Source organism: Hypanus sabinus, chromosome 17 (genome assembly GCF_030144855.1).
Source record: "Hypanus sabinus isolate sHypSab1 chromosome 17, sHypSab1.hap1, whole genome shotgun sequence".
Classification (NCBI taxonomy): Eukaryota; Metazoa; Chordata; class Chondrichthyes; order Myliobatiformes; family Dasyatidae; genus Hypanus; species Hypanus sabinus.
The window spans coordinates 35,537,042-35,561,848 of NC_082722.1; the positions used below are offsets into that span (position 1 = coordinate 35,537,042).

The 24,807-nt window shown below is 38.5% G+C and overlaps 1 protein-coding gene across 4 annotated transcripts in view; it reads left to right on the top strand.

The window, feature by feature from the left end:
• Positions 1–24,807, top strand: part of rpgrip1l (RPGRIP1 like) — a 190,493-nt gene that overhangs the window by 97,021 nt on the left and 68,665 nt on the right. The window contains exons 16-20 of one of the 4 annotated variants that reach the window (XM_059992825.1): positions 757–920; positions 7,753–8,101; positions 9,727–9,911; positions 14,062–14,142; positions 24,452–24,553. In XM_059992825.1, coding sequence (XP_059848808.1) covers positions 757–920; positions 7,753–8,101; positions 9,727–9,911; positions 14,062–14,142; positions 24,452–24,553 — 881 coding nt within the window. Of the gene's footprint in view, positions 1–756; positions 921–7,752; positions 8,102–9,726; positions 9,912–14,061; positions 14,143–24,451; positions 24,554–24,807 lie in introns of those variants that run through there. The other 3 variants (XM_059992826.1, XM_059992827.1, XM_059992828.1) reach the window with 3 other exon arrangements.

Sequence of the window (24,807 nt, forward strand, 5' to 3'; positions counted from 1 at the left end):
TTGCCCCGCCCCCCCCTCACCATTCCCCATTCCCATTTACCTCTCTCATCTTATCTCCTTACTTTCCCATCATATCCTTCTGGTGCTCCTTCTCTTTCCCTTTCTTCCATTGCCTTCTGTCATCTCCTATCAGATTCTCCCTTCTCCAGCCCTTTATCCCTTTGACCAATTGACTTCCCAGCTCTCTACTTCACCCCTCCCCCTCCCAGTTTCACCCATCATCTACTACCCTGTATTTCTTACTCTCCATGCCCCACTTTCTTACTCTGACTTGTCACCTTTTTTCTCTAGTCCTGATGAAGGGTTTTGGCCCAAAGCAATGATTGTTTACTCTTTTCCATGGATGTTACCTGACTTGCTAAGTTCCTCCAGCATTTTGTGTGTGTTGCTAACTATCTAATACATTTTTCATATGATTTGTTCCACAAATACCACTTGATTATTGATTGATGTTATTTAGAATTTTGATATTTCTGAAGGAAAACTGTAATGAACCAATAAATTTCAACAATTATGTTTGGCCTAATTTTATTCTTCATAATATTATATTTTATCCAAAAAATATACAGTTTATTGATTGTGCAATAAGTAAAGAATTACTCGTGAAACATTGAAATCAAAACCCTTTAGTTATACTTTGAAAGACTATCTGTCAGTAAGCATGTCGTATTCTTTCATTATCCTGGAAGTGATTTTATTCAATATGCAATATTACTGCATCTCAGCTGCCGTGAATTTCTTTACTTACTTTAGCAGTTTTGAATACAGGTGTCAGAGGAGATGTTGAAAAGTACGGAACAGTGGAATATTGGTTCCGGCTACGTGTACCAATGGCTCAGGCCATTCGGCTCTACAAGGAACGAACAAAAGCCTTGGGATATATAACTTCCAGTTATCATGCAATTAATCCGCCACAACAGGTGAATTTGTCCTTTTTTTTTGGTGAATTTATGTTTGGAAGCTTTTGGGAACTAAGTGCTGTGTTTAAAAACAACATCTGTTTTAAATTAATGTTGAGATTTTTAATGCTAAAACTATGGTAGAAGTGGACCAGATTTATATTACTGTACAGTAATATAAATCTGTATGACAGCAAACCTTCTCAGTAATTACACATAAAAATTACACCAAACTTTGTAAGTCAGCCATAATCAGAGACTTGGCCCTATGAATCTGTGATTTGGAACCACAAATTTCTGTTTCCATTTCATATTTTATTGTAGCTACATTCTAAATGGAAAATGTTCAGTTTGGTAAATTTTAAAATTAAAGACAGGAGCACATATTGGATAGTTAGGACTTATCTGATGTCATTTTGGCCTTTGATTAAAGTCATCTTTCAGGTTTAAATTCCAAATCATCTGTCACAAATCCTTCCTGATGAATGGCCCTGCACTGCAGTATGTGTCTTTCTGCCTGGTACACCACATGAATCTCAAAACCTTGTTTGGACAACAGCTTGGGAAATTCATGTGAAAACCTCTTTCTCCAGGTAGCTGCCTTAGTAATATGCATGTTACAACACAGTTCAAAAACTTTAGAGATCCACATCACTGTATGTAGGCCAGTACTAACTGGAAAAAAACATATCATGATGCCTCCAAAATACTGACCAAGCCGTTGCTCGGTGTGAACTCCCAAAGTTGCCAATGTGTATGAAATGCTCTGGAAACCATGCTGCTTCATTCAAGATTAGGCACAGGCCAATACTATTCGTTTTCTTTTAAGCTGGGCCAATTCCATTTTATATTTGTTATTCTACTGTGACTAGGGAATCTAAATGCGGTGCAGGTTCAGCAATTGTGAAACCCCAAATTTTGGCACAGCATTAATTCAAATCAAATTCATCATTAAAACATTAAAAGAGGCACATTTCAACGCATGCATCATTTAAAAAGGTAGAATTTAAATTTGATGCAGGCATATTAATCCAGAATTTATTATGGATTGAATGTCAGATGGTTGATTTTTGCAGTGATGTAACAGGTAGGCACGTTTTCACAGCTGATTCAGGTAACTTCATAGAGACTCCATTCTCACAGGAAATGCTTCTTACAAGGCTCCTCTGAATTTTAATGATAATACATAGTTAACATGTATAATTAGCTCTGTAATCTTTTAAAAGATCAAAGGCTATGGCGTAACCTCAGGTTGGTATTGGTATTAGTCAATGACTGCATTACTTCAGTATTATGGGAAGATATCTTAAAAGACTATTTCAGAGATGTCACATGGATTAGGAAGATACTATCAGTTGGTGTGTGTTGCAAACCTCCCAACAGTGAACAGAAGATAGAGGAACAGATAGGTAGGCAATTAGCAGTGAGATATAGTTTTAGTATTAGGAAATATCAATTTGCTTAGTAATTATTGAGATTGCTTCTGCAGATCAAGGCTTAGAGGGAGCAAAAGTTTTGTGATTTGTCGAGGAGAACATTTTTACACAGAGAAAAATAACATTCTGGATCTTACATTGGATAATATAGACTGTCAATTTCAAATGGTTATCAAAAAAGATACAGATAGACCAGCAACAAATGTGGATGAACCCATATTTTATTAAAATATGACAGGATCTGGCAAAGGTAGACTGACTATTTCTACTAGGCAAGTCCACATCTGCACGGTGGGAAGAATTCAAAGGAGAAAATCAAGGATAACAGATATAAGAAAACTCTGAATGTTGATGGATATCAAGGATTACATAAATAAAAAGAACATATTGCAGACATAAACTGTTAAAATGGGGAGGCCCTTCAAAAATATAGAATGTGGAGGGAGATGTTTTAAAAAGGAAATTCAGAAGACAAGGGAGAATCATGAAATATCACAGGCAGACAGTATTAAGATAAATCTAAAGACTTTTTATTAGTATATTAAAAGCAAAAGAATAACCAGAGAGAGACTAATGGCACATCAGGGACAATAGAGGCAATCTGTGTGTGGAGCCAGAAAATATCAGTAAGATGGTATAGGTGAGGTCCTAAATGAATAGTCTTCCTCAGCATTCACAATGGAAACATACTTTGCAGTTTTATGATTTGGCAAAGGCCAATGTAAAATTCCAGTGCCTGAGAGATTTGGGGAACAGAGTCGTTGAGAGACTTCAAGCTGTGTGTAGACAAGCATTTAAGTCATCCAGGCACACAAGTTTATGAGCCAAGTGCTGGAAGATGGGAGTAATATAGATGGATCCATACTGGTCAGTGTTGACGTAGTGGGTTAACTGGCCTGCTTCCATGACTTACAACCTTGCGACTCTACATTATTTTAAAAGTATTTTTTTTCTGGTAAGCGCAAACATATTGCATTTACTCTGGTCAATTTCTATTCTTCCTATTGTAAGGCTATCACATCCAGTTATTTACGAATGGACTACTGGCTCATGGTGCTTCTTTCTGAAGTTACCTGGAAATGTGAGTTGTTTAAACCTCAGAGAGCTGCAACAGTAGTAATAGTACTAGTAATAGAAGTAGATAGGACAAAGCTCCTTGAGTCTTATAATAGCTAAACTTGCTTATTTTAACTCAGCTATGTCCTCAATATCCATGTGAGACAGAGACACAGATTACTCCTGGTTAACAGACACTGACAATAAATATAAGGCTGTAATGAAAAATGGTGGTTAACTCTTCCCTAAATGTAACAAGTTCTAGGTATGTTTCAGTTTGTCAAAATGAGCAATGTTTGCTTTTAATTTCCTGAAGTCCTGCAAGGAAGAGATTGACAAGCCTCAGATTTTACTCACAGTCTACTGCAGCTGGTTTGAAGTAGAGTTATATCACAACTCATGTTGCCTTCCTTGGCTCTGATACCTGCTGCTCCTGAGCCAACCCCAACTTCAGCTCCAGCTACATGGTTTGCCCACACGCCGGACCTAACCTCAGCCACAGTACTAGCCATATATAATGTTCCATTACTTTAACTAACTGATGCACTCTGAGATGTGGGTTAAGGTAGGCTCTTATTGGCTGGAAGAAAGCACAAGCAGCAAGTGACCATCACACGACATCCTGGAGACTGAGGAAGGGTCTGTGGCTCCAATCGCCTTTATACCGGGGTCTGTGGGAGGAGCCACAGGAGCAGTCAGCAGTGGGGGCGTGTCCAGACAGGTATATCTAGTTCACCACACTAACCTTACAAAGCACTGTGAACTATTAAGGAAGTCCAGACAGAATTAACATGCAAGGTAATTGTAATTTTACATATTCTTTGAAAAATGACCACAGTAGTTCATAATAAGCGATCCACATTTCTGACCCTCTCAGCTGCACACCAGCTATTGATTTTTATTGCTCATGTTGCTGCACAAGACACCAGACACTGCAGTAGACGGCTCTGAAGGGGCACTGTAGCGACTACTTGAAAACAAACTGAAAGTTGCTGCGCAACTAAGTGAGGGAACAGAGTAACTGTATAACACGCTTCCAACTGACTGAATTCCAAGTTGAAAAAGTCATTTAATTCATCATTACAAACCAACAATAAAATCATTTAACTCTTCTATAATTCATGTAAAACAAATGAGACAAGTGAAATTGGATCGAATTCAAACACGAGTGGTCAACAAAGAATATGTGCTACCCACCCACCCTCTCACTGTGCTGCCTTTCAGGAAAACAGGTGATGATATTTACTTATTTCTACTGCCACCCAAACCCACATGACAAATTATCTTAACATGGAGTGAAGATACGCAACACAAATACGATACAGACACAATAAATAGATACATGGTTCCACAAACACATTACGATTATAAACACTCCTGGTAGTACATGGCCAACTTTACAAGTAAACAGATCTGCAGAAGGTAAGACAGTGGATAATGAGGACTCAGTTGACGATTTTCCTACAAGACCAACTTTAGGTATAAAACCGACATGTTCAAGAAAGATGTCACACATTGGTGGTGGAATTTGAGGCCACTTTTTCTACTTTTCAAATGTGAAATTGATTGACAACAAACCAGATTTGTTATCAATCATACAGGACCAAAACCTAACCAGCGTCTCATTGAATCTGTCTACTCCTTAGTCATCCATTCTCCTTTCTAAGTAAAACATTAATCCAATCAAAGTTATCATGATGGAATATCTGATTGTGCCAGTAGCTGATTCAATATTCTTAAGCCTACCTAGTAAGTTGTGATAGAAATAGTCAAGTAGTAGCTTCCCTATGCACTCTTCAAACAAAGCTTCATCTCTATTGTTCAATTGCTGATTAATCTTTTCAAACTGGTGTAAGGTTTATTGCTCAGGTTTGAGCAGGAGTGTTTGAAAAATATTTAATCTCTTCTTTGAAGGTTCTGTCATTAAAATTAGTATTCTCATGGTCTTTCTGCTGGTTATTGCCATAAGGAGAAGGAAAAGGAGCAGGAACATTGGCAAGGGGAGATTCTAACTCAAAGGCATACCTTTCATCATCATTAGCATCTAAAGTTATTGACTATTCATCATTGTTTTACACAAGAGGTTCCTAACCATTTTTATGCCATGGGTCCGTACCATTAACTGAGGGGTCCATGGACCCCAGTTGGGAAATCCTGTATTACACCAACAAATATTTTGATAGCAAACATGCTGCAAATCTAAGAAAGAACAGCATATTCTTTTTCAATTTGCTTACCACTGTTGAGACTAAGCCAATGAGTAGAACATAGGAGAGAAGTGAGTCTCACCAATCCCATGTAATTGAGTTCTTGTGACTTGAAAACAGGAAGATATGGCAGCAATATAAGCCTTCTGCAATATAATCAGCAATGCCTCTTATGGTCCCAAGCCATGGTCTTCACTGAAGGTACACACCACTTGTTCCTTTGCTGTCTGGAATATTGTGGCAGCCTGTGCACAGTCTACAATGGTTCAAACTGTACAGTGTGCCAGATTCCCACTGGTTGACATGTATAAATTAATGGGTCTTTCAAATAATCTTGAAACACATATTTATATCAGCCCAATAGGTATTTTAAGCAGTTGGAAATAACTAAATACAAACAGAATATGAAAAGCAGAAGATGGATGGTGTGGAATATTAATTTTAGGATAAAGAAGGGATGTGGGTAAAGGCTTAAAAGAGGTGAGGTCACAGCTGGTTTTCAGCTGGAAAGAAAAGCAATACAGTACAAGATTGTTTTCTAAAAGCTGTTCCGTTTTGTTAGCAATGCTGTTCATGCCATAAACCTATTTTGAAATATGACTGCTACTACCCGAAGTGTAATACTCTGCATGATCTTCACTGTAACACTATCATTGGCTCAATTCCATCCTATTGGGAGCAACACATTGCTCTTCTGATTGTCTTTACCAATAGAACTACAAAACATAACAAGGATCCTTACAGCAGCAAGTTCTGAACACATACTCAGCAAATTCCAATATTCAGTTAAAATGGTTCCCTCTGTTTAAGAGGGGTAGGTTACCTAAAAATGATGCTATCATGAACTGTTTTGTTTTCATAAATTAACTGAGCTTCTAATTGAAGGCTTAATCGTGATAGTTTTATATTTATTTTTTGCTGCTAATCCATGAGGACCTAATTCTCTACATAACAATGTAAATAATTCATAATTGGTTTTATGTGCAATGCAGTTCATGGTCCAAAATGCAATGGTCCAATATCTTTGTAGTGTTGATAGTTCAACGGTATACTTTGCAAAACTTTAAGTTGTATTGAGTATTATATCTGGATAACTGCTATAATAATGTTATTACATATTTTTATACTTTGAAGCAATTGAAGGAATATTTCCCAGTGAAGTTTTGGTACTAGCTAATATTTACAAGCACAAATAGATTGATCATTACTACAAGCTGTTTTGTGAGACACACCTGACGATGGGCCACGTTGGACCATAAGGTCTTAGGACATAGGAGCAGAATTGGGCCATTTGGCCCATTGAGTTTGCCCTGCCATTTGATCATGGCTGATTTATTTTACCTCTCAACCTCATTCTTCTGCCTTCTCCCCATAACCCTTGACACCCTTACTAATCAAGAACCTATCAATCTCCATTTTAAATCTACCCAATGATTTGACCTCCAAAGCCATCTGTGACAATGAATTCCACAGATTCACTGCCCTCTGGTGAAAAAAATACTCCTCATCTCTGTTCTAAACAGATGTCCTTCTATTCTGAGGGTTACCTTCTGGTCCTGTCCATGTCCACTCTGTGTAGGCCTTTCAATATTTGGTAGCTTTCAATGAGTTCCCCATCCCATTCTTCTAAGCACTAGCAAGTACAGGCCCGGAGCCATCAAATGATCATCATATGTTGACCCTTTCATTCTGAGGATCATTCTTGTAAACCTCCTCTGGACCCTCTGCAATGCCAGCACATCCTTTCTTAGATATGGGTCTCAAAACTGTTCACAGTACTCTAAATGTGGTCTGACTAATACCCTAAAAAGGCCCAGCATTTCAAACTTCCTTATGTAGTCAAGTGAAATTTGAATTCCTTTGTTTCATTATTCTTCTTCCTTTGCCTTTATCTTGTATTGATTTGAACATGAAAATTATTGTGGCAAAGTTTACAGAAGCATTTTTATATAAACCTGCTGGATAAGAATAAAACAAGATTAGTTGGATAATCTGTTTTACACCCCTTGTGCCTTCCAAAGGGAGTAAAATTAACTTGGATCCAAGGGTTATGTTGCACCAAATTTCAACAGATTCTGAATTAATTTTGCAGGCAACATTTCAGTCTTGGTATCTCCATGCATCCAGTTAAAATATTTCTCACTGATCCCACAGGCACTTTCTGCATCTCTGGCAGATGATAATATGAATGATCTTCACGTAACTATCAAGTCTTGTCACAATCTGCAACACAAAAGGAAGGATGCTCAGCCAAATCCTTATGTGGTCTACAAATTCTTTGATTTTTCTGACCATGACACTGCCATCATTCCCGTCAGTAATAATCCACAGTTTGATGATCACATGCAATTTCATGTACCAATGAATGCAGAGCTTGATCGGTATTTAAAGTCAGAATCATTGCTCATTTACGTATTTGATGATGCAGATCCTACTGATCCTTCCTATCTGGGAAAGGCTGAAATCCCACTTATTCCACTGGCTCATAACAAGAACATCTCAGGTAATACCTTGAAAAAACATAGGTTTTCATTTCAAAAATGTAACTTTCTATTATTAATACAATTTCTCTATCTTAGAATTTGCCAATAATTACTTCGTGGGTAATTCAGGATAAATTTTAATTTGAGAACTTGGCACAATCAGTACCTGTATCCATGATTGAAAAATTAAAGAGATATATGCAGTAAAAGCAAATAACCACATACAAGAATTGTACAAGTACAAAATGAGGCCACAAATAATGTTAAAATAGGCGACAGAGTTCTGATGCATAACAGAGAAGTATTCGTCTACTTCTAAAATACAGGATATGAAGGAGACTTGAATACTTTTAGCCCAGTAATAGTAGATGAAGTTCTTTGAATTTCATACTAACATGGAAAAGAATATGAGGTTGTAACATCTAATAGATGTAATAAGTGATAAAAACATATATCCAATAAGAGTTGTAAGTATATGAACTTAGACCATAAGGTATTGTTAAAATGGAAGATGAGGTTTTGACAGATTAAAAAAAGTGATGAAGTCTGATTCTGAAATAGGGAAATGTGGGCATAAAATCCAGTAACAGCATGTTCAAGATCTTTAAATGACACTCTATCCAGGAAAAGAAGCTGCTAAAGAAGTATAAAGACAAAACAGCTACTGTACAACTTTCTTTTACAGAGAGTCTTAAAAATCCCACAAGAGACCACATGAAAAAGAATTGATAGACAGAGAGGAACAGGGACTTAAACCCAAAAATTGAAACTCTTATTGAAATAGAAGAGTGAAGGTTTATAAAACTGAAACTCATAGATGCATTAGAAGGGTTTGTGCAGACATTTTTCAAGAAATAGTGTTTATACTCAAATATTATGGCAGGTGTTAAAATGCAATAACAAAATGGACACAGGACAGCCAATTTATCTAAGACACATTTAATTTATGACATCTCTTTGGAAAAGATGAGCTTCTGTAATTAATAAAATTAAACAATGAAGCTCTGATATAAAATTTCTAGAGCTATCATCAAAAGTAATCGCAAAGTCCTTACAAATGAACCAACAAAATGCTAAATAATAGAGAGGCTTACTGAATGCAGACTTTGGCAATTGATCAAGCAGTCAAGAGACATAAGAACCTGTATAATAGATATCTGTTACCTAATGTCCAGTAATGTTACTATTTTACTTAAGTAATTTGATGCATAATTGGCATGGCACCATTCCTTTGTACTTATTAAGTTAACGAATAGCTTTTCCGCACTAGCAACAATCTCAAACCAATAAAGCATGGGTGTATTAAGTTCCAAGATACCAGGAAAGTTGCCCTGAAACCAGCTATTGATAGGTGTAAACAAAAAAAAATAGTAGTGCAAGTATATCTTGCTATTCATTTACAAAAAAAATCAGATGGTTTATTATACCTCAGTGAGGTTCTGTTGCTAATTGATTATTTCAGGAGCACAGGGTAGCATTTGGTTGCACAATGTGAAATAATGTTGCATGTTTCTGTTGACAACCCTGCAGAAAATCACTATCTAAAGTCTTGAAACATTGCAGTATTTTCTGAAACTTTAAAAGTAATTTGTTATCCCCTTTCAATGTAGTCTCTTTGTTGTACACTATTTTCATTTAATTGTAGGTACATTTCAAATTACAAACTCTGAAGAGCAAGAAATTGGCACCATAAATGTTGAATTAAAATGGATGATCTCATACTTCCCACCAAACGAATCAATAATGATAATGGATCAGGCACAGGTGTTTGCAAAAAAAGAACCAGAAAAGCTGCCAGTGAAAGAGGAACTACCTGATAATTCAGTTATGGTAACTCATTTTATACATTTTTTAAAATTATTTCAAGATGTTGCTCGAGTTGTTCAGTGCATCAAATTTGCTGTATCCACGAGCTTTCTTTAAGCTTAATTATGTTTTCCTTGGTATTGTTTCATGATTAAGAGTTAAGGAAAAAATATTAAAATGGAAACTTAAGAAAAAATTTCCATTGATGCTTGGAGTGTATTGTGCACTCATAAAATTTGTAGTCATGCATAACTATCATATTTATTTTCAAATTGCCAAATCTTAGCATAATGTGTTGTTCTGTTTTGCACAGCCTAAGACTCTCTTCTGATGGCCTGTTGGTAAAAGTGTTTAGGCTGGCTAAAAGATATGAAAACAGATGATGATCCAGCAGAGCATTTGCTGTGATGCTGAATCCTCTATAGAATGGATGGTCCCCATTGCTTGTAATCTAAGCAGCAGTGATATAATTTAAGAGAAACCCGCTCAGTCATTTCCTGAGAGGGTGTAGCTCAGCTTCTTCCTCTTGCAGGTGTGAGGTGTTTGAAGCTTCTGTTGGCATTTCTGCAGCTCTTGAGTTTATACAGGATGCGTTTGCTAGCCCAATGCCCACCTCTCTTCTTTTCACAGCCAGGCTTGGGACCATCCATGGTGAAGTTCTGTCTCACTTAGATCTCAAGAATTGTGAAGGTCGTTGTTTGGGTCAATTTCTGTGACACCACTCTTGAAGCATCAATAGCTTGATTAAAAAGCATCTTGCAATCCTATGTTCTATATCATATATTTACTATTAAGTAAGTGGCATTTTCCATGTAAAGAGCAAAAGGAAATAATGTTGCTAACATCAGTGTTGTAATTTGTCTTGGGGTAATTATTCATTTTCGGGGTGAGATTTGTAAGAGCTTCCAGTACAGGTGGTTGAGGTACAGGTAATTATAGTTAAGTATTAACATATTGATGAAACTATCAAGTCAAACTATAAATAACTGTTTTAATGTGAGTGGAGGGAAAGATGACTGGGTGAATTAGGATCCTTTTTTCACAAAGCTCTATTAAGGGTGTCACTTAATTTTAAAATCAATTGCTTCAAGCTTGCACTGATTTTATTTCTCTCTATCAGATAAAATGGAGATAATAAAAGTAACTTCTTTAAAAATCCCAAAAATTACAGTTTTCATATTTTATGGGAGTTTACCCCTCACCCTGTCTGTTTTCTAAAATTGACTCGTTCTACTAAAGCTCTTGAAGCCATGTGATTTCCAGAATTTGTAGGAGTTTTCTATTTAACTGGAGGGTTATTACATGAAATCACAATTATTGTTTAAGATCAAAAAATCAGTATATTTTCCTACCCTACCCCTCAGCTACACTGAGCTCCACTCCGTTTGGTCTCAGGCAATGTATTTCAGATTGCAACTACAGTCTGGATGGGAAAAAAATTCTTTCCCACATCTTATGCAAAACTCTTTTTCCTTACCTCACACCAATGCACTCTGGTCTTAAATGTTACTGCCAAGGAGAAGGAGTTCTTACTATTTATACCTGCAGCAGGTCTCTCATCAGCCTCCTCTGCTCCTTAAAAAAACAAATATAACCTGCCCTGTCTTTCCTCATGTCTGAAGTGTTCTGGCAACATTGTGGTGAAATCTCTACATCCTCTCCAGTGTAATCATGTCACTCTAAAATGAACAGCAACTAGAACTACAGTTCTGCCTATGAATTAACAAATATTTTAATGAATTGTACCTACAATTATATTCTTTGCCCAAACTAATGAAGATAAGTATCCCCATGTGACTAGAATTCAGAAGAATGAAGGGTGAGCTGATTGAAACCTATCAAATGGTGAAATACCTTGATAGAGTGGACATGGAGCAGAAGTTTTCTATGGTGGAAGAGTCCAAGACCAAAGGACACAGCCTCAGAATAGAGGGATGTCCTTTTAGAATGGAGATATGGAGGAATTTATTTAACCAGAGAATGATGAATCTGTGGAATTCATTGCCAGAGGTAGCTGTGGAGACCAAGTCTTAATGTACATTTAAGGCAGCGGTTGATTGGTCTGGGCATGAAAGGATATAGGGAAAAGGCAGGAGATAGGGGCTGTCGGGAAAAATGGAACAGTTGTGATAAAATGGCGGAACAAACTCGATGAGCCAAATGGCCTAATTCTGCTCCTACATCTCTTTCAATATCCTATCTACCTGTATTTCCACTTTTACACTTGTTTCCTAAGGTCTATTTCTTGCTTAATATTTTCTAGGACCCTACCATTCATGAATTATCTCCTACTTTTATTGTACATATCCAAAATACATCACCTCACACTTTTTGGAATTAAATTCCACCTACCATTGTTCTGCCCAACTTATTAGCTCATCTATATCATGTAGCTTAGATAACTCTTCTTACTATCAATAACACAACCAATCTTTGTGCATTCTGGAAACTAACTAATACACTTTCTCTATTCACATCCAGGTTGTTAAGATACATAACAATAGCAAGCATCCCAGTGCTGGTCCTTATGGTACAACACTGGTCACTGGCTTCCAATCACAAAAGTAACCCTCACTCTTTGTCTCCTAATGCTAAGTAAATTTACCAGTTTAACTTGGATCCCTTGGGCTGTAACTATTTGGACCAAACTTCCTTATAGGAACTTAACAAAAGCCTTCCTAAAGTCTATATCGATCACATCAACCTCAATAACCTCATCACTACCTCTTCAAAAATCTAAATTTAATTTTTCTCCCACTAACAAATCTATGCTGACCATCCCTGATCACTCACTGCCTTTCAAAGAGTAACTTAATCCTGTACCTCAGAATTTTTCCCAATAATTCTGCTACCTGTAATGTTAGGCTATTTGGTTTACAAATTAACTGACTTATTTATCCCTGCTACACTTCTGGATTAGAGGTGACACATTTGCTGTTTTTCCAGTCATCTAATGCCAGTGAAGGTTTTTTTAAAAAAAAGTAAACGAGGCACCAATGTGCAGGTTGTATGGGGGAAGATTCTATGCCTGGCACCATGTCTGCATGTTTGCACAGATCAGCAAGCACTTTGAATGTGCAATTTTGGATACCGTATTTAAGGAAGGACGTGCCAGGCCTTGAGAGAGTCCAGAGGAGGTTCATAAAATAATCCTAGGAATGAAAGGCTTAACTTATGAGGAGTTGATGTCTCTGTGCCTGTACTCAATGGAGTTCAGAAACATAAGAGGACATCTCATTGATACCTACCAGGTACTGAAAGGCCTGAGTAGAGTGGGCATAGAGAAGATGTTTTCATTAGTAGGCGAGTCAAGGATCAGCTTCAGAATGAATGGACGTCAATTTAGAATTGCAATGAAAAGGAATTTCTTCAGCCAAAAGGCAGTGAATCTATGGAATTTATTCCCACAGAGTGTTGCGGAGGCCAAGTCATCTGCATGTGCTTAGGCAGAAATCTCCTGGTAAGGAGATTACAGGGAGAAGGTAGGCGAATGTGTTTGAAAAACAAATCAGCCGTGACTGGGTGGCAAACTGGACTAGATGGGCTGAATAGCCTAATTCTGCTCCTATATCTTATGGTCTTAAAATATATCAGAGCCCAGACAATATTTTGCCTTGCCTTTTACCTCAGCCTGAGAAACATCTCATCATTCCCTGGGAGTTTATGTAACTTTATGCTTGCTAAAATATCTAAAACCTCCACAAAGAGCTGTAGAATTTCACCATTCCAGCAGTCTGCAGTACTTCATCTTTAATTGGGAATTTTCCATCTGGGGGTGTGAGGTGAGGGGAAGGCATGATGTGATGGTTATGTATGGAAATATTTAGAAAAATATTAGCACCATTGTTTCAGGTGGCATTCTCATTTGGCATTCCAGAAGAGTCAGTTTCTCTCCAATTAGTCACTGAATCTGCTTTTTCTGCTTCCAAGAGGTAGATGGCATCTCTTTATGTTAAATATCAACAAGACAGTTTCCAATGTATTGCTTTTAAACCCCTGTTAAGAATCTGTCAAGCATATAATTGATAGAGATCAAGAAAAGTACAATGTTTTGCAATATCTATGCAGATAAGTTGGGAACTAAAATTGTGGAAATATTGAGGTAAGTGAAGGAAATTTCCAGAGAAATCAAGCAGTAATTTTTTGAAGACTGATTCCATGACATTTATTTCAGGCAATGAAACTCAAAAAACAATCAGTTAAACAAGAAGTAAGAAGAGTATCATGGGATGACGGAAAGATTGCTGAGAGTTCAGTAAGTATTTATTGTATAATTTGATCAGCAATTGTTGTAGCATTTTTCTGTTACTTAGACTTTTCCTCACATATCTAGAATTTTACATTTTTCAGGCAATTTGCTGAAATTCCGAATTGTTAATTACACAGTTAAATAAATGTAACAGTTGGAACTTGAATACATAGAGACAAGTTTTGGCGGGAAGTATTCCATACCTTCTCACAACTTTTTAGGGTCCAATTTGACCCAAATCCCCTTACTGCCTTGTTTGGTATTATTGCAAATGAAGATATAACTTTAAATACTCCTAACCTACAGGTTTTAGTTTTTACCTCTCTTTGAGCAAGGAGAGCAATCTTGCTTAAATGGAAGGAGTCTACCCCTCCTACACACCTTCAATGGCTACGTGATATTATGTCTTATTTAAATTTAGAAAAGATCCGCTGCTCAGTCTTAAATTCGAAACAATCTTTTTATGATATCTGGGGACCTTTCCTAAAGTACTTTTCCAATTTATAAAGTTTAACAGTGCACAAACTTTTATGTGTATTTTTATCTTCTCTTCTTAAGCGAATATGTTTTTTTTTCTAATTATCCATTATCATCCATCAGCTTTTTTTCTTTGGTAGTTGGTAAGGGGTTGACTTTTTTTTATATAAAAAATTTATTTTATGATGTATGACCTATCTTTAAATTTTTGATTACAGAGTGGTATACCTTTATGTGTTATGCTATAACATTTTGATCAATTTTATTACAATATATGAATGTACACAAGTTATGTTGAGATGTCTCTATGTGTTGCACTCTGTAAATCTTGTTTTTTCTTCTGGATAAAAATATTGTAAAAGGAAAGGATCTTCTTAATCAAAATTTGGAATCCTGAAACTGGCAACACACAGATTGAAAAGTATAATAAATCAGTGGGAATGAATTCTATTAAATTTATACTATGGGGCCTAGGTGAAGTAATAATACTCCCCATTGTCAAAACAACTATTTTTTATTGCTAGAGAGGTAAAGAATTAATAATGAACACATCTAAGAACCTAATTAAAACATCTGACATATTTCATATTTCATTTTGTTATGAAAGAATGGTGAAAAATATTATTGAAGATTGTAAATTAGTTTCTCCTTCATAACAATTGGAATAGCAACAACAAATGCAACTGGGAATATGAGAGGAGATGGAACAGGAAAGGACTTGTTATCCAATAAAACTTCTTCTTAAATTTTGTTCTATCAACTTCAACATTTTAATATTGATAGAGAAACTTCAGCATACTCATTGAAGCTCTGAGGTTGTAAAGCAAATGCCATTTCTCTATTATCTGGACTTGATTTTATAGTTTCAAGGCAATGTTTGGCACCCTGGAAACCAGAAAATATTATTTTCTTTTCCATGAAGTGTTTTATCATCTGTCCCTAACCTACCTTTTGGCAAGCAAATCCTGTCTCCAGCCTGAATTTATCCAACTTATTTTGAAAGATTTTCGTGAACAGCTTTGCCTGATAGTCCTTTTCACTTAGGTTCTGTGAGAAGAAAATCTACTAATCTTTGTTCTCGCTTGAAATATTAATTTTAATTCTTGGTTTTCTTATACTATGCTCATAGTGATAGTCAAGTTTGTAATTCAAATGCAAGGAATCCATCTGAACATAAATTTGATTGTTAGGATACTTTCCCCAAGCAGTAAGGCTGATCAACTCCTCCACCCAATAACCCACTCCTGTACACCTGCCACCACCATTACTTTATCATTTCCTGTCAGTCACCTAATGTATAGACACTCCTGTGCCTAATGTCATTTTGTCAATCAATGCTCTAAGTATGTAAGTTAATCCAATGTATTAATATTTATTGTGTTTTTAAAATTATGGTATTCTTTATCTTAATGAGTTTTTTGTGCTGCATCAGATCTGGAATAATAATTATTTTGTTCTCTTTTATGCTTTGTGTACTGGAAATGGCATTAAACAGTTTTGAATCTTGAGGATATTGAGAGTGGGGGAGGAGTATACAATAGATTACTGAAATTAGACCATAGACTTTAAGACCAAAAGGTATAGAAACAGAATTAGGCCATTTGACCCATCACATCTGCTCCGCCATTTCATCATGGCTGATCCAATTTTCCTGACAGCCCCAATCTCCTGCCTTCTCCCCGTATTCCTTCATTCCCTAAACAATTAAGAATATATCAAATTCTACCCTAAGTACACTTAAAAAATTGGCCTCTACAGCTACCTGTGCCTAAGAATTTCACAGATCCACCACTCTCTGCCTAAAGGAATTCCTCCTTATTTCCATTCTAAAAGGATGCCCTTCTGTTCTGAGGTTGTGTCCTCTGGTCTTAGACTCCCCCTCCAATTTGAGAGGGTGAATTTGTAGGGTCGGGCTCAGAATCAGTGGGGCTCGGTTATTTTGGGGGAGGGTCAAACTGTTGACCCAGATCTCTTCAGAGGGCCTGAACATTAACACAAACCCCATCTCCCTGCGTGGTCTCTCCACAGTCACTCAGGCCACTCTATGGTCCTGTATCATCATGGAGTCTAGTGGAGGACTGCCAACTTCTTCGAGTTGGGTTACAGAACTGATCTGCCCACTGACCCCATTCTGGATACGACCCGGAGGAGTTTCAACGTCCCCAGACTCTTTTCAGTGGTGGGGCCATCTCCAGAGAGTAGGGGGAGTCTGCAGACATCATCGTTCTCCAATTAGTGGGATAAATTTATGGTTACCATGTTAATGTAACAGTTAGCACATCACTTTTACAGCTTGGAGCATCGGAGTTCAGAATTCAATTCCAGTGTCATTTGTAAGGAATCTCTGTCCGTCCTCCCCATGGAATGCATGGGTTTTTCCTGAGTTCTCCGGTTTCCTCCCACTGCCCAAAGACGTACCGGGTGGGTTCATTGGTAATTGTAAATTGTCCCATAATGACGATCGGCTTTTTCAGGATTGTCGAGGGTTGCAGAGGCAGTGTGGCTCAAAGGGTCAGAAGGCCCTACTCTGTGTTTTATTGCCAAATAGATAGGTAAATAAATAAAACAGATTTAAACTTTTGTCGAATGTCTGGAAACTACAGTGTGCAACGAGCTGCCTGAGCAAGTGGTGGATGCCATTTCGATTTCAATGCTTATGAGAAGTTTTGATCAGTACATGGATGGGAGAGATGGACGGCTATGGTCCATGTGCAGGTTGATGGGACAAGGCAGTTTTTATGGTTCGACATGGACTGGATGGGCTAAAGGGCCTGTAGCTTTCTGTGAATCTGTGAGAGCGTAACTCACATGTATCAGTATCACAATGGAATAAAGGGAATTACAGAGGCATGAGAGAGGAGCTTGTCCAGGTGGATTGGAGGAGGATACTGGCTGAGGTGAGGGCAGAGCAGAGGTGGCTGAAGTTTCTGGGAATAGTTCACAAGGTGCAGGATAAATATGTCCCACAGAGGAAGAAGTCAAATGGTAGGAGTAGGCAACCATGGCTGACAAAGGAAGTTAAGGACTGCAGAAAGCTAAGGAAAGGGCATATAAGGTTGCAAAAGTGAGTGGGAAGTTGGATGATTGGGAAGCTTTTAAAATCCAACAAAAGGCAACTAAAAATGCTATAAGAAGGGAAAAGATGAAATATGAGGTCAACCTAGCTAATTATATCAGCAGAATACCAGAAGTTTTTTCAGTTATACAAAGAGTAAACGGAGGTGACAGCTGATGTTGATGTTGAAAATGATGCTGGTGAAGTAGTAATGGGGGACAAAGAAATGGCAGACGAACTTAATGTGTACTTTACATCTGTCTTCACTGTGGAAGACATTAGCGTTGTGCCAGAGGGCTGTGAATATCAGGGAGCAGGAGTGGGTGCCATTACTGTTACAAAGGAAAAAGTGCTAGGCACCTGGACCAGATGGACTACTTCTCAGTCCTCAGAGAGGTTGCTGGAGAGATAATGAATGCATTGGTCATGATTTTTCAAGAATCACTTGATTCTGGCATGGTCCCAGAGGACTGAAAGTTTGCAAATGTCACTCCACACTTTAAGAAGGGAGGAAGGCAAAAGGAAGGTAATTATAGACCAGTTAACCCAACCTCAGTGGTTGGGAAAGTGTAGGAGTCAATTATTAAGGATGAAGTTTCTAGGTACTTGGAGACAAATGATAAAATAAGTCAAAGTCTGCATGGTTTCTGTGAAGGGAAATCTTGCCTGACAAATCTGTTAAGACTTCTTCGAGGAAGTAACAAGCAGGTGGACAAAGGAGAAGCAGCTCTGGATGTCATTTACTTGGATTTCCAGAGGACATTTGCCAAGGTGTCATACATGAAGCTGCTTAACAAGATAAAATCCTATGATGAAACAGGACAGAGACTGGCATGGATAGCGGAATGGCTGACAGGCAGAAAGCAGTGGATGGGAATAAAAAGGGCCTTTTCTGGTTGGCTATTGGTGACTAGTGGTGTTTCACAGGGGTCAGTATTGGGACTACTACTTTTCACATTGTTTGTCAATAATTTAAATAATGGAATTGATGCCTTTGTAGCAAAGTTTGCGGATGATTCAACGATAGGTGGAGGGTTAGGTAGTGCTGAGGAAGCAATGCAATTGCAGCAAGACCTAGACAAATTGGAAGAATGGGCAAAAAAGTGGCAGATGTAATACAGTGTTGGGAAATGTATGATAATGTATTTTGGTAAAAGGAACAATAGTGTGGACTATTGTCTAAATGGGGAGAAGGTTCAAATATCAGAGGTGCAGAGGGACTTAGGAGTCCTTGTGCAAGACTCGTCGCAGATTAATTTACAGGTTGAATCTCATAAAGAGGATAAATGTAATGTTGTGTTATGATCCCAGCCCCCTCCTTTGTGAGAATCGCAAGAGCACCCGTTGGGGGGGGGGGTCAGTAGATCCAGGAAGTGAGAGAGAGAGAAACGTGAAAAATTGCACGTCCCACCAGGGATACAGAATAAGATGCCAGCAACTTGGAGACCACGTGAAAAGCCCTCGGGCAAGGTGGGCTGGTTGAGAGAGAGATTGCATCATCCCAACCTGATTGACACCTGCGACCCCGTGAGGAAGTATAAAGGAGAGTCTGAGGGGGACAGCCCCTCAGACGCACCCAGAAGACACGAGAGAGTGATCCCGCAGCAGCGGGAAGCCATTCTGAAGGAAGCCACGTGCGTTAGATTCCGGGATTGGAATTTGTGGCTGGAATCACAGAAAACCGCTTTTAACTAACATTGGGGAGAGGAAACCAACGCTCCCCCGATTTCACTGAAGATTCATCAAAACTCAGCAAGTTCTTTCTCTTCTCCCCCCAGTCTCTCTCTCTCGGTTGCCCCACGCAAAACCCAGCGATTTTCAAAGGGCTGAGGCCTGCAGACTTTCAGAGTGACTTTTATATTTCCAATGGACAATCTATTAACCCCTAGACACCAGCAGAGCTCACTTCTTAATGATGATTATTACTATACCCGCGCTTTAGGTTGAATGTTGACGATGTGCACTATCTGAATGTATGTATTAAACCTACTTTTGTGTCCCTTTATAAATAAAAACGTTTGAAAATAGTGACAACAGACTTCAACAGACCTCTCTATCTTTGTTGGTAAGTTATCCAGTTACAGGATACGTAACAATTGGCATTTATTTCAATGGGAATAGAATATAAAAACAAGGAGATAATGCTGAGCTTTTATATGACACTAGTCAGGCCACACTTGAAATATTGTCAACAGTTTTGAGCCCCATATCTCAGAAAGGATACGTTGTGATTGGAAAGAGTCCAGAGGAAGTTTATGAGGATGACTCTAGGAACAAAAGGGTTTAACGTATGAGGACCGTTTGGCAGCTTTGGGCCTGTACTCACTGGAATTTAGAAGAATGAGGCGGGGGGGGGGTGGGAATCTCATTGAGACCTATCGAATTTTGATAGGACAGATGGGGTGGATGTGGAAGGATATCTCCTATGGTCGGGATATCCAGAACTAGAGGGCACAGCCTCAGAATTGAGGGGTGACCCTTTAGAACAGAAGCAAAGAGGAATTTTTCTAGCCAGAGAGTAGTAAATCTGTGAAATGCTCTGCTACAGACTATAGTAGAGGCCAAATCCACACATATATTTAAGGCAGAAGTTGATCATTTCCAGAGCAGTCAGGACATCAAAGGATATAGTGAGAATGCAAATGTATGGGGTTAGGTGGGCTCAGAGATCAGCCATGATGGAATGGTGCAGCAGACCCAATGGGCTGAATGGCCTAATTCTGCACCTATGTCTTATGATATTTTAGGAAGCATCCTCTCCACATTCACTCTATCAAGGCATTTCACCATTCAATAGGTTTCAATGAGGTCACCCCTCATTCTTCTGAATTCTTGTAAATACAGGCCCAGAGCCATCAATCGCTCTGCAAGTGACAATCTATTCAATCCTGGAATCGTTTTTGTGAACCTCCTTTGAACCCTCTCTAGCTTCAGCACTTACTTTCTAAGATAAGGGGCCCAAACCTGGCTTACAATATTCCATGAGGCCTCACCAGTGCTTTATAAAGTCTCAACATTACATCCTTGCTTTTATACTCTAGTCATCTTGAAATGAATGCTAACATTGCATTTACCAACCTGAAAATTACCTTTAGGTGTTCCCAAGTGCCTTTGCACCTCAGTTTTTTGTATTTTCTCTCCATTCAGAAAACAGTTAATCTTTTCATTTCGTCTACTGAAGTACATGACCATACACTTCCCAGCACTGTATTCCATCTGCCATTTCTTTGCCCACTTTCCTAAATCTGTCTGTTCTTTTGTAGCCTCTCTACTTCCTCAGAACAACCTGCCCCTCCACCTATCTTCATATCGTCTGCAAACTTTGCAACAAAGCCATTAACTCCATCATCCAAATTACTGACATATAATGTAAAAAGTATTAGTCCCAACACAGACCCCTGTGGAATACCACGAGTGTCCGGCAGCCAACTAGAAATGGCTCCCTTTATTTCCATTCTTTGCTCCCTGCCAATCAGCTACTGCTTTATGTATGCTAGAATCTTCCTGTAATACTATGGGCTCATAGCTTGTCAAGCAGCCTCATGTGTGGCACCTTGTCAAAGGCCATCTGGAAATCCAAGTACACAACATCAACCAATTCTATCAACCTTTGTCTATTGTGCTTGTTATTTCTTCAAAGAATTCCAACAGATTTGTCAGGCAAGATTTTCCCTGAAGGAAACCATGGAGGCTATGACCTATTTTATCATGTGCCTCCAAGTACCCTGAGACCTCATCCTTAATAATTGCCTCCAACGTCTTTCCAACCACTGAGGTCAGACTAACTGGCATGTAGTTTCCTTTCTTCTGCTTCTTGAAGCTTGAAGACTTCTTGAAGACTGGAGTGACATTTGCAATTTTCCAGTCTTCCAGACCATTACAGAATCTAGTGGTTCTTGAAAGATTATTACTAATGCCCCCACGATCTCTTCAGCCACCTTTTTCAGAACTCTGGGGTGTACACCAGCTGGTACAGGCGACTTATCTACCTTCAGACCTTTCAGTTTCCCAAGAATCTTCCCTCTAGTTATGGTAACTTCACACACTTCATGCCCCCTGACATCTGAAATTTCCACTATACTGCTAGTGAAGACAGATGAAAAATACTTATTCAGTTTGTACGCCATTTCATTGTCCCCCATTTCTATCTCTCCAGCATCGTTTTCCAGTGGTCTGATATCCACTTACACCTCCCTTTTACACTTTATGTATCTAAAGGAACTTTTGACATCCTCTTTAATATTATTGGCTAGCTTACTTCTGTATTCCATCTTTACCTTCTTAATGGCAATTTAGTTGCCTTCTGTTGTTTTTTTAAAACTTGCCAATCCGCTAACTTCCTGCTAACTTTTGCTCTTTTACATGCCCTCTGTTTGGCTTTTATGTTGGTGTTGACTTCTCGCACTAGCCATGGCTGTGTCATCTTTCCTTTAGAATACTTCTTTCTCTTTGGGATATATATATATCCTGTGCATTCCGAATTGCTTCCAGCAATTACAGCCATCGCTGCTCTGCCGTCATATCTCCGTGTCCTTTTCCAATCAATTCTGGCCAATGCCTCTCTCGTGCCTCTGTAATTCCCTTTCCTCCACTGTAATACTGGTACATCTGACTTTAGCTTCTCCTTCTCAGATTCCAGGGTGAATTTGATCAAACTATGATCAATTTCCCCTGGGGATTCTTTTTCCTTAAGCTGTCTAATTAATTCTAGTTCACTGCACAACACTGAATCCAGAATAGCTGATCCTCTGGTGGACTCAACCACGAGCTGCTCTAAATAGCCATCTCAGAGGCACTCGAGAAATTCTCCCTCCTGGAATCCAGCCCCAATCTTGATTTTCCCAATCTATCTGCATGCTGAAGACCTTCATGACTATTGTAACATTGCTCCTTTGGCATGCATTTTCTATCACCCATTGCAATTTGTAGACCACATCCTTACTACTGTTTGGGGGTCTGTGTACAACTCCCATCGGGGTCTTTTGACCCTTGCAGTTCCTTAGCTCTATACACAATGATTCAACACCTTCCAACCCTCTGTCACCTCTTCCTAATTATTTCGTTTTTTATCAACAGAGCACCACCATGCCCTCTGCATTCCTGCTTATCCTTTTGATACAATGTGTATTCTTGAACATTAAGCTCCCAGCTGTAATCTTCCAGCCACGGTTCAGTAATGCCTACAACATTATATCTGCCAATTTGCAACTGTGCTACAAATTCATCTTCCTTATTCCATATACTGCTCACATTCAGAATAAACGCCTCCAGTCCTGTATTCATCCTTTTCGATTTTGTCACACCATGCTCAACCTTTTGATTCCTAACTTTGAGGTCTTACCAACACCGGCATACGCAATCTCTCCACTAACAATTCCGGCACTCTGGCTCCCAACCCCCTGCAACAATATTTTAAAGCCCACAATGCAACATTAACAAACCTTCCCACTGGGATATTAGTCTCCCTCCAGTTTAGCTGCAAACCATCCCTTCCGTACAGGTCCTGCCTTCCTTCACAGAGAGCCCAATGATCCAAACATTTTATGTCCCCCCCTCCTGAACCACGTATTAAACTGTATAATCTCCCTAGTTCTGGCCTTACTAACACGTGGCACGGGTTGCAATCCTGAAATCATAACCCTGGAGGTCCTGCTCTTTAACTTAGCACCTAGCTCCTTGAACTCCTTATGTAGAACCTCGTCACTCGTCCTACCCATGTCATTGATACCTACATGATACTATTGACTCTGAGATGTTCAGAATCTTGTGTACCTACCAAAGTTTATTTGAATTCCTTCCATTCATGTTTTTATGTGTTCTTTATTCGTCCTTTCAATACTTTGGCCACACTGTAAAGCCCTGTGTTTATTGTCCAGCCCCAGTTGTTCTTGAAAGGATGGTGTGCATAATTTCTTGAACCATTGCTCTCTCTCAAATGAAGATATTACCGCAATGCTTTTGAAAAAGATATTCTCGTATCTGGATATGGTAGGAACAAAAGAACTACAATCTACTTCCAAGTCACAGAACAGTAGAATTTGAGAGGGAATCTGCAGGTTATAATGCTCCCATTAATCTCCTTCTTGGTGGTCGAGGTTATGGACTACAAGCTGCCCTCAGACTAGTCTAGGCAAGTAACTTCAGTGCAATTTGGAGATGTTACACACATGTTGATGAAGAAAGTTAATGCTTTTGGATAAAGTCCCCTTTCATCTACTTTGCTATCCAGTTTTCAGCTGTTCATCAAATTTGCAAAAATAATTTCTGTGGTGTTTTCATGGATATGAAGAGAGGACCTAAAAAGTAGAAATGATCTTGGAATGCATTCAAAATTGAGTTTGGGCTGGGGAAAAAGCTACTTTCTGTAACTTGATGGTATCCTCGTTGTAGCTTACCTTCTTGTCTACTTTTATGTTATTTAAAAATTTAACTATCGTACATCAGTTTCCTTCCTCTAAGTATTTAATATACAATATATTGTACTGGCTGCAGTTCCAGTCTGAGAATTATACCGCTAGGAGTCACACAGTCAGAAAAAGCTGATACAGCCCTGGACTTTCAAAGAGGGAAGGTGGGGATTGGGTGACCATGAATTGAATGTCAGACCTAGCATAATATGGCCTGGTATAATATCAATAGCAAAGATTTTTCTTCACTTCAGTGCTGTCTTTTCTTTAAATTATGTCTTCCATTGCAATTCCTTAAGATCCCATAATTTAACTTGAAAGCTAGAAAAAAAAAGTATCTGTTATCTTTGTCACAGCTGGTTTTGTTAATTTGCAGCCAACAGCAAAAGGAATTGGGTGTGATGTTCAAGATTCTCCTTTCATAAGTAACTCAAATAAGATGAAAATTGATGCATCAGAGCCTGAAGTTACTGGTCAGGTATGAGGGAATATTATTATCCTGAGCAGAGTTGTGTAATATATAGTCTGTCAGCAGAGTGTTTATTTTTCTTTTGTGCCATACCATAATCTGAACCCACATCATCCTCTCTTTATCTTAACTGGATGCTCCACTTAAATAGAGAATGGTGAATGGTGCATGCCAGTATTCTAGATAAGTGATAAACATGGAGTGATAAAAACTGTAACTTATCCTTTACTGAGCCTTGAATTTCATTTTGTTGAGCTTTGTTG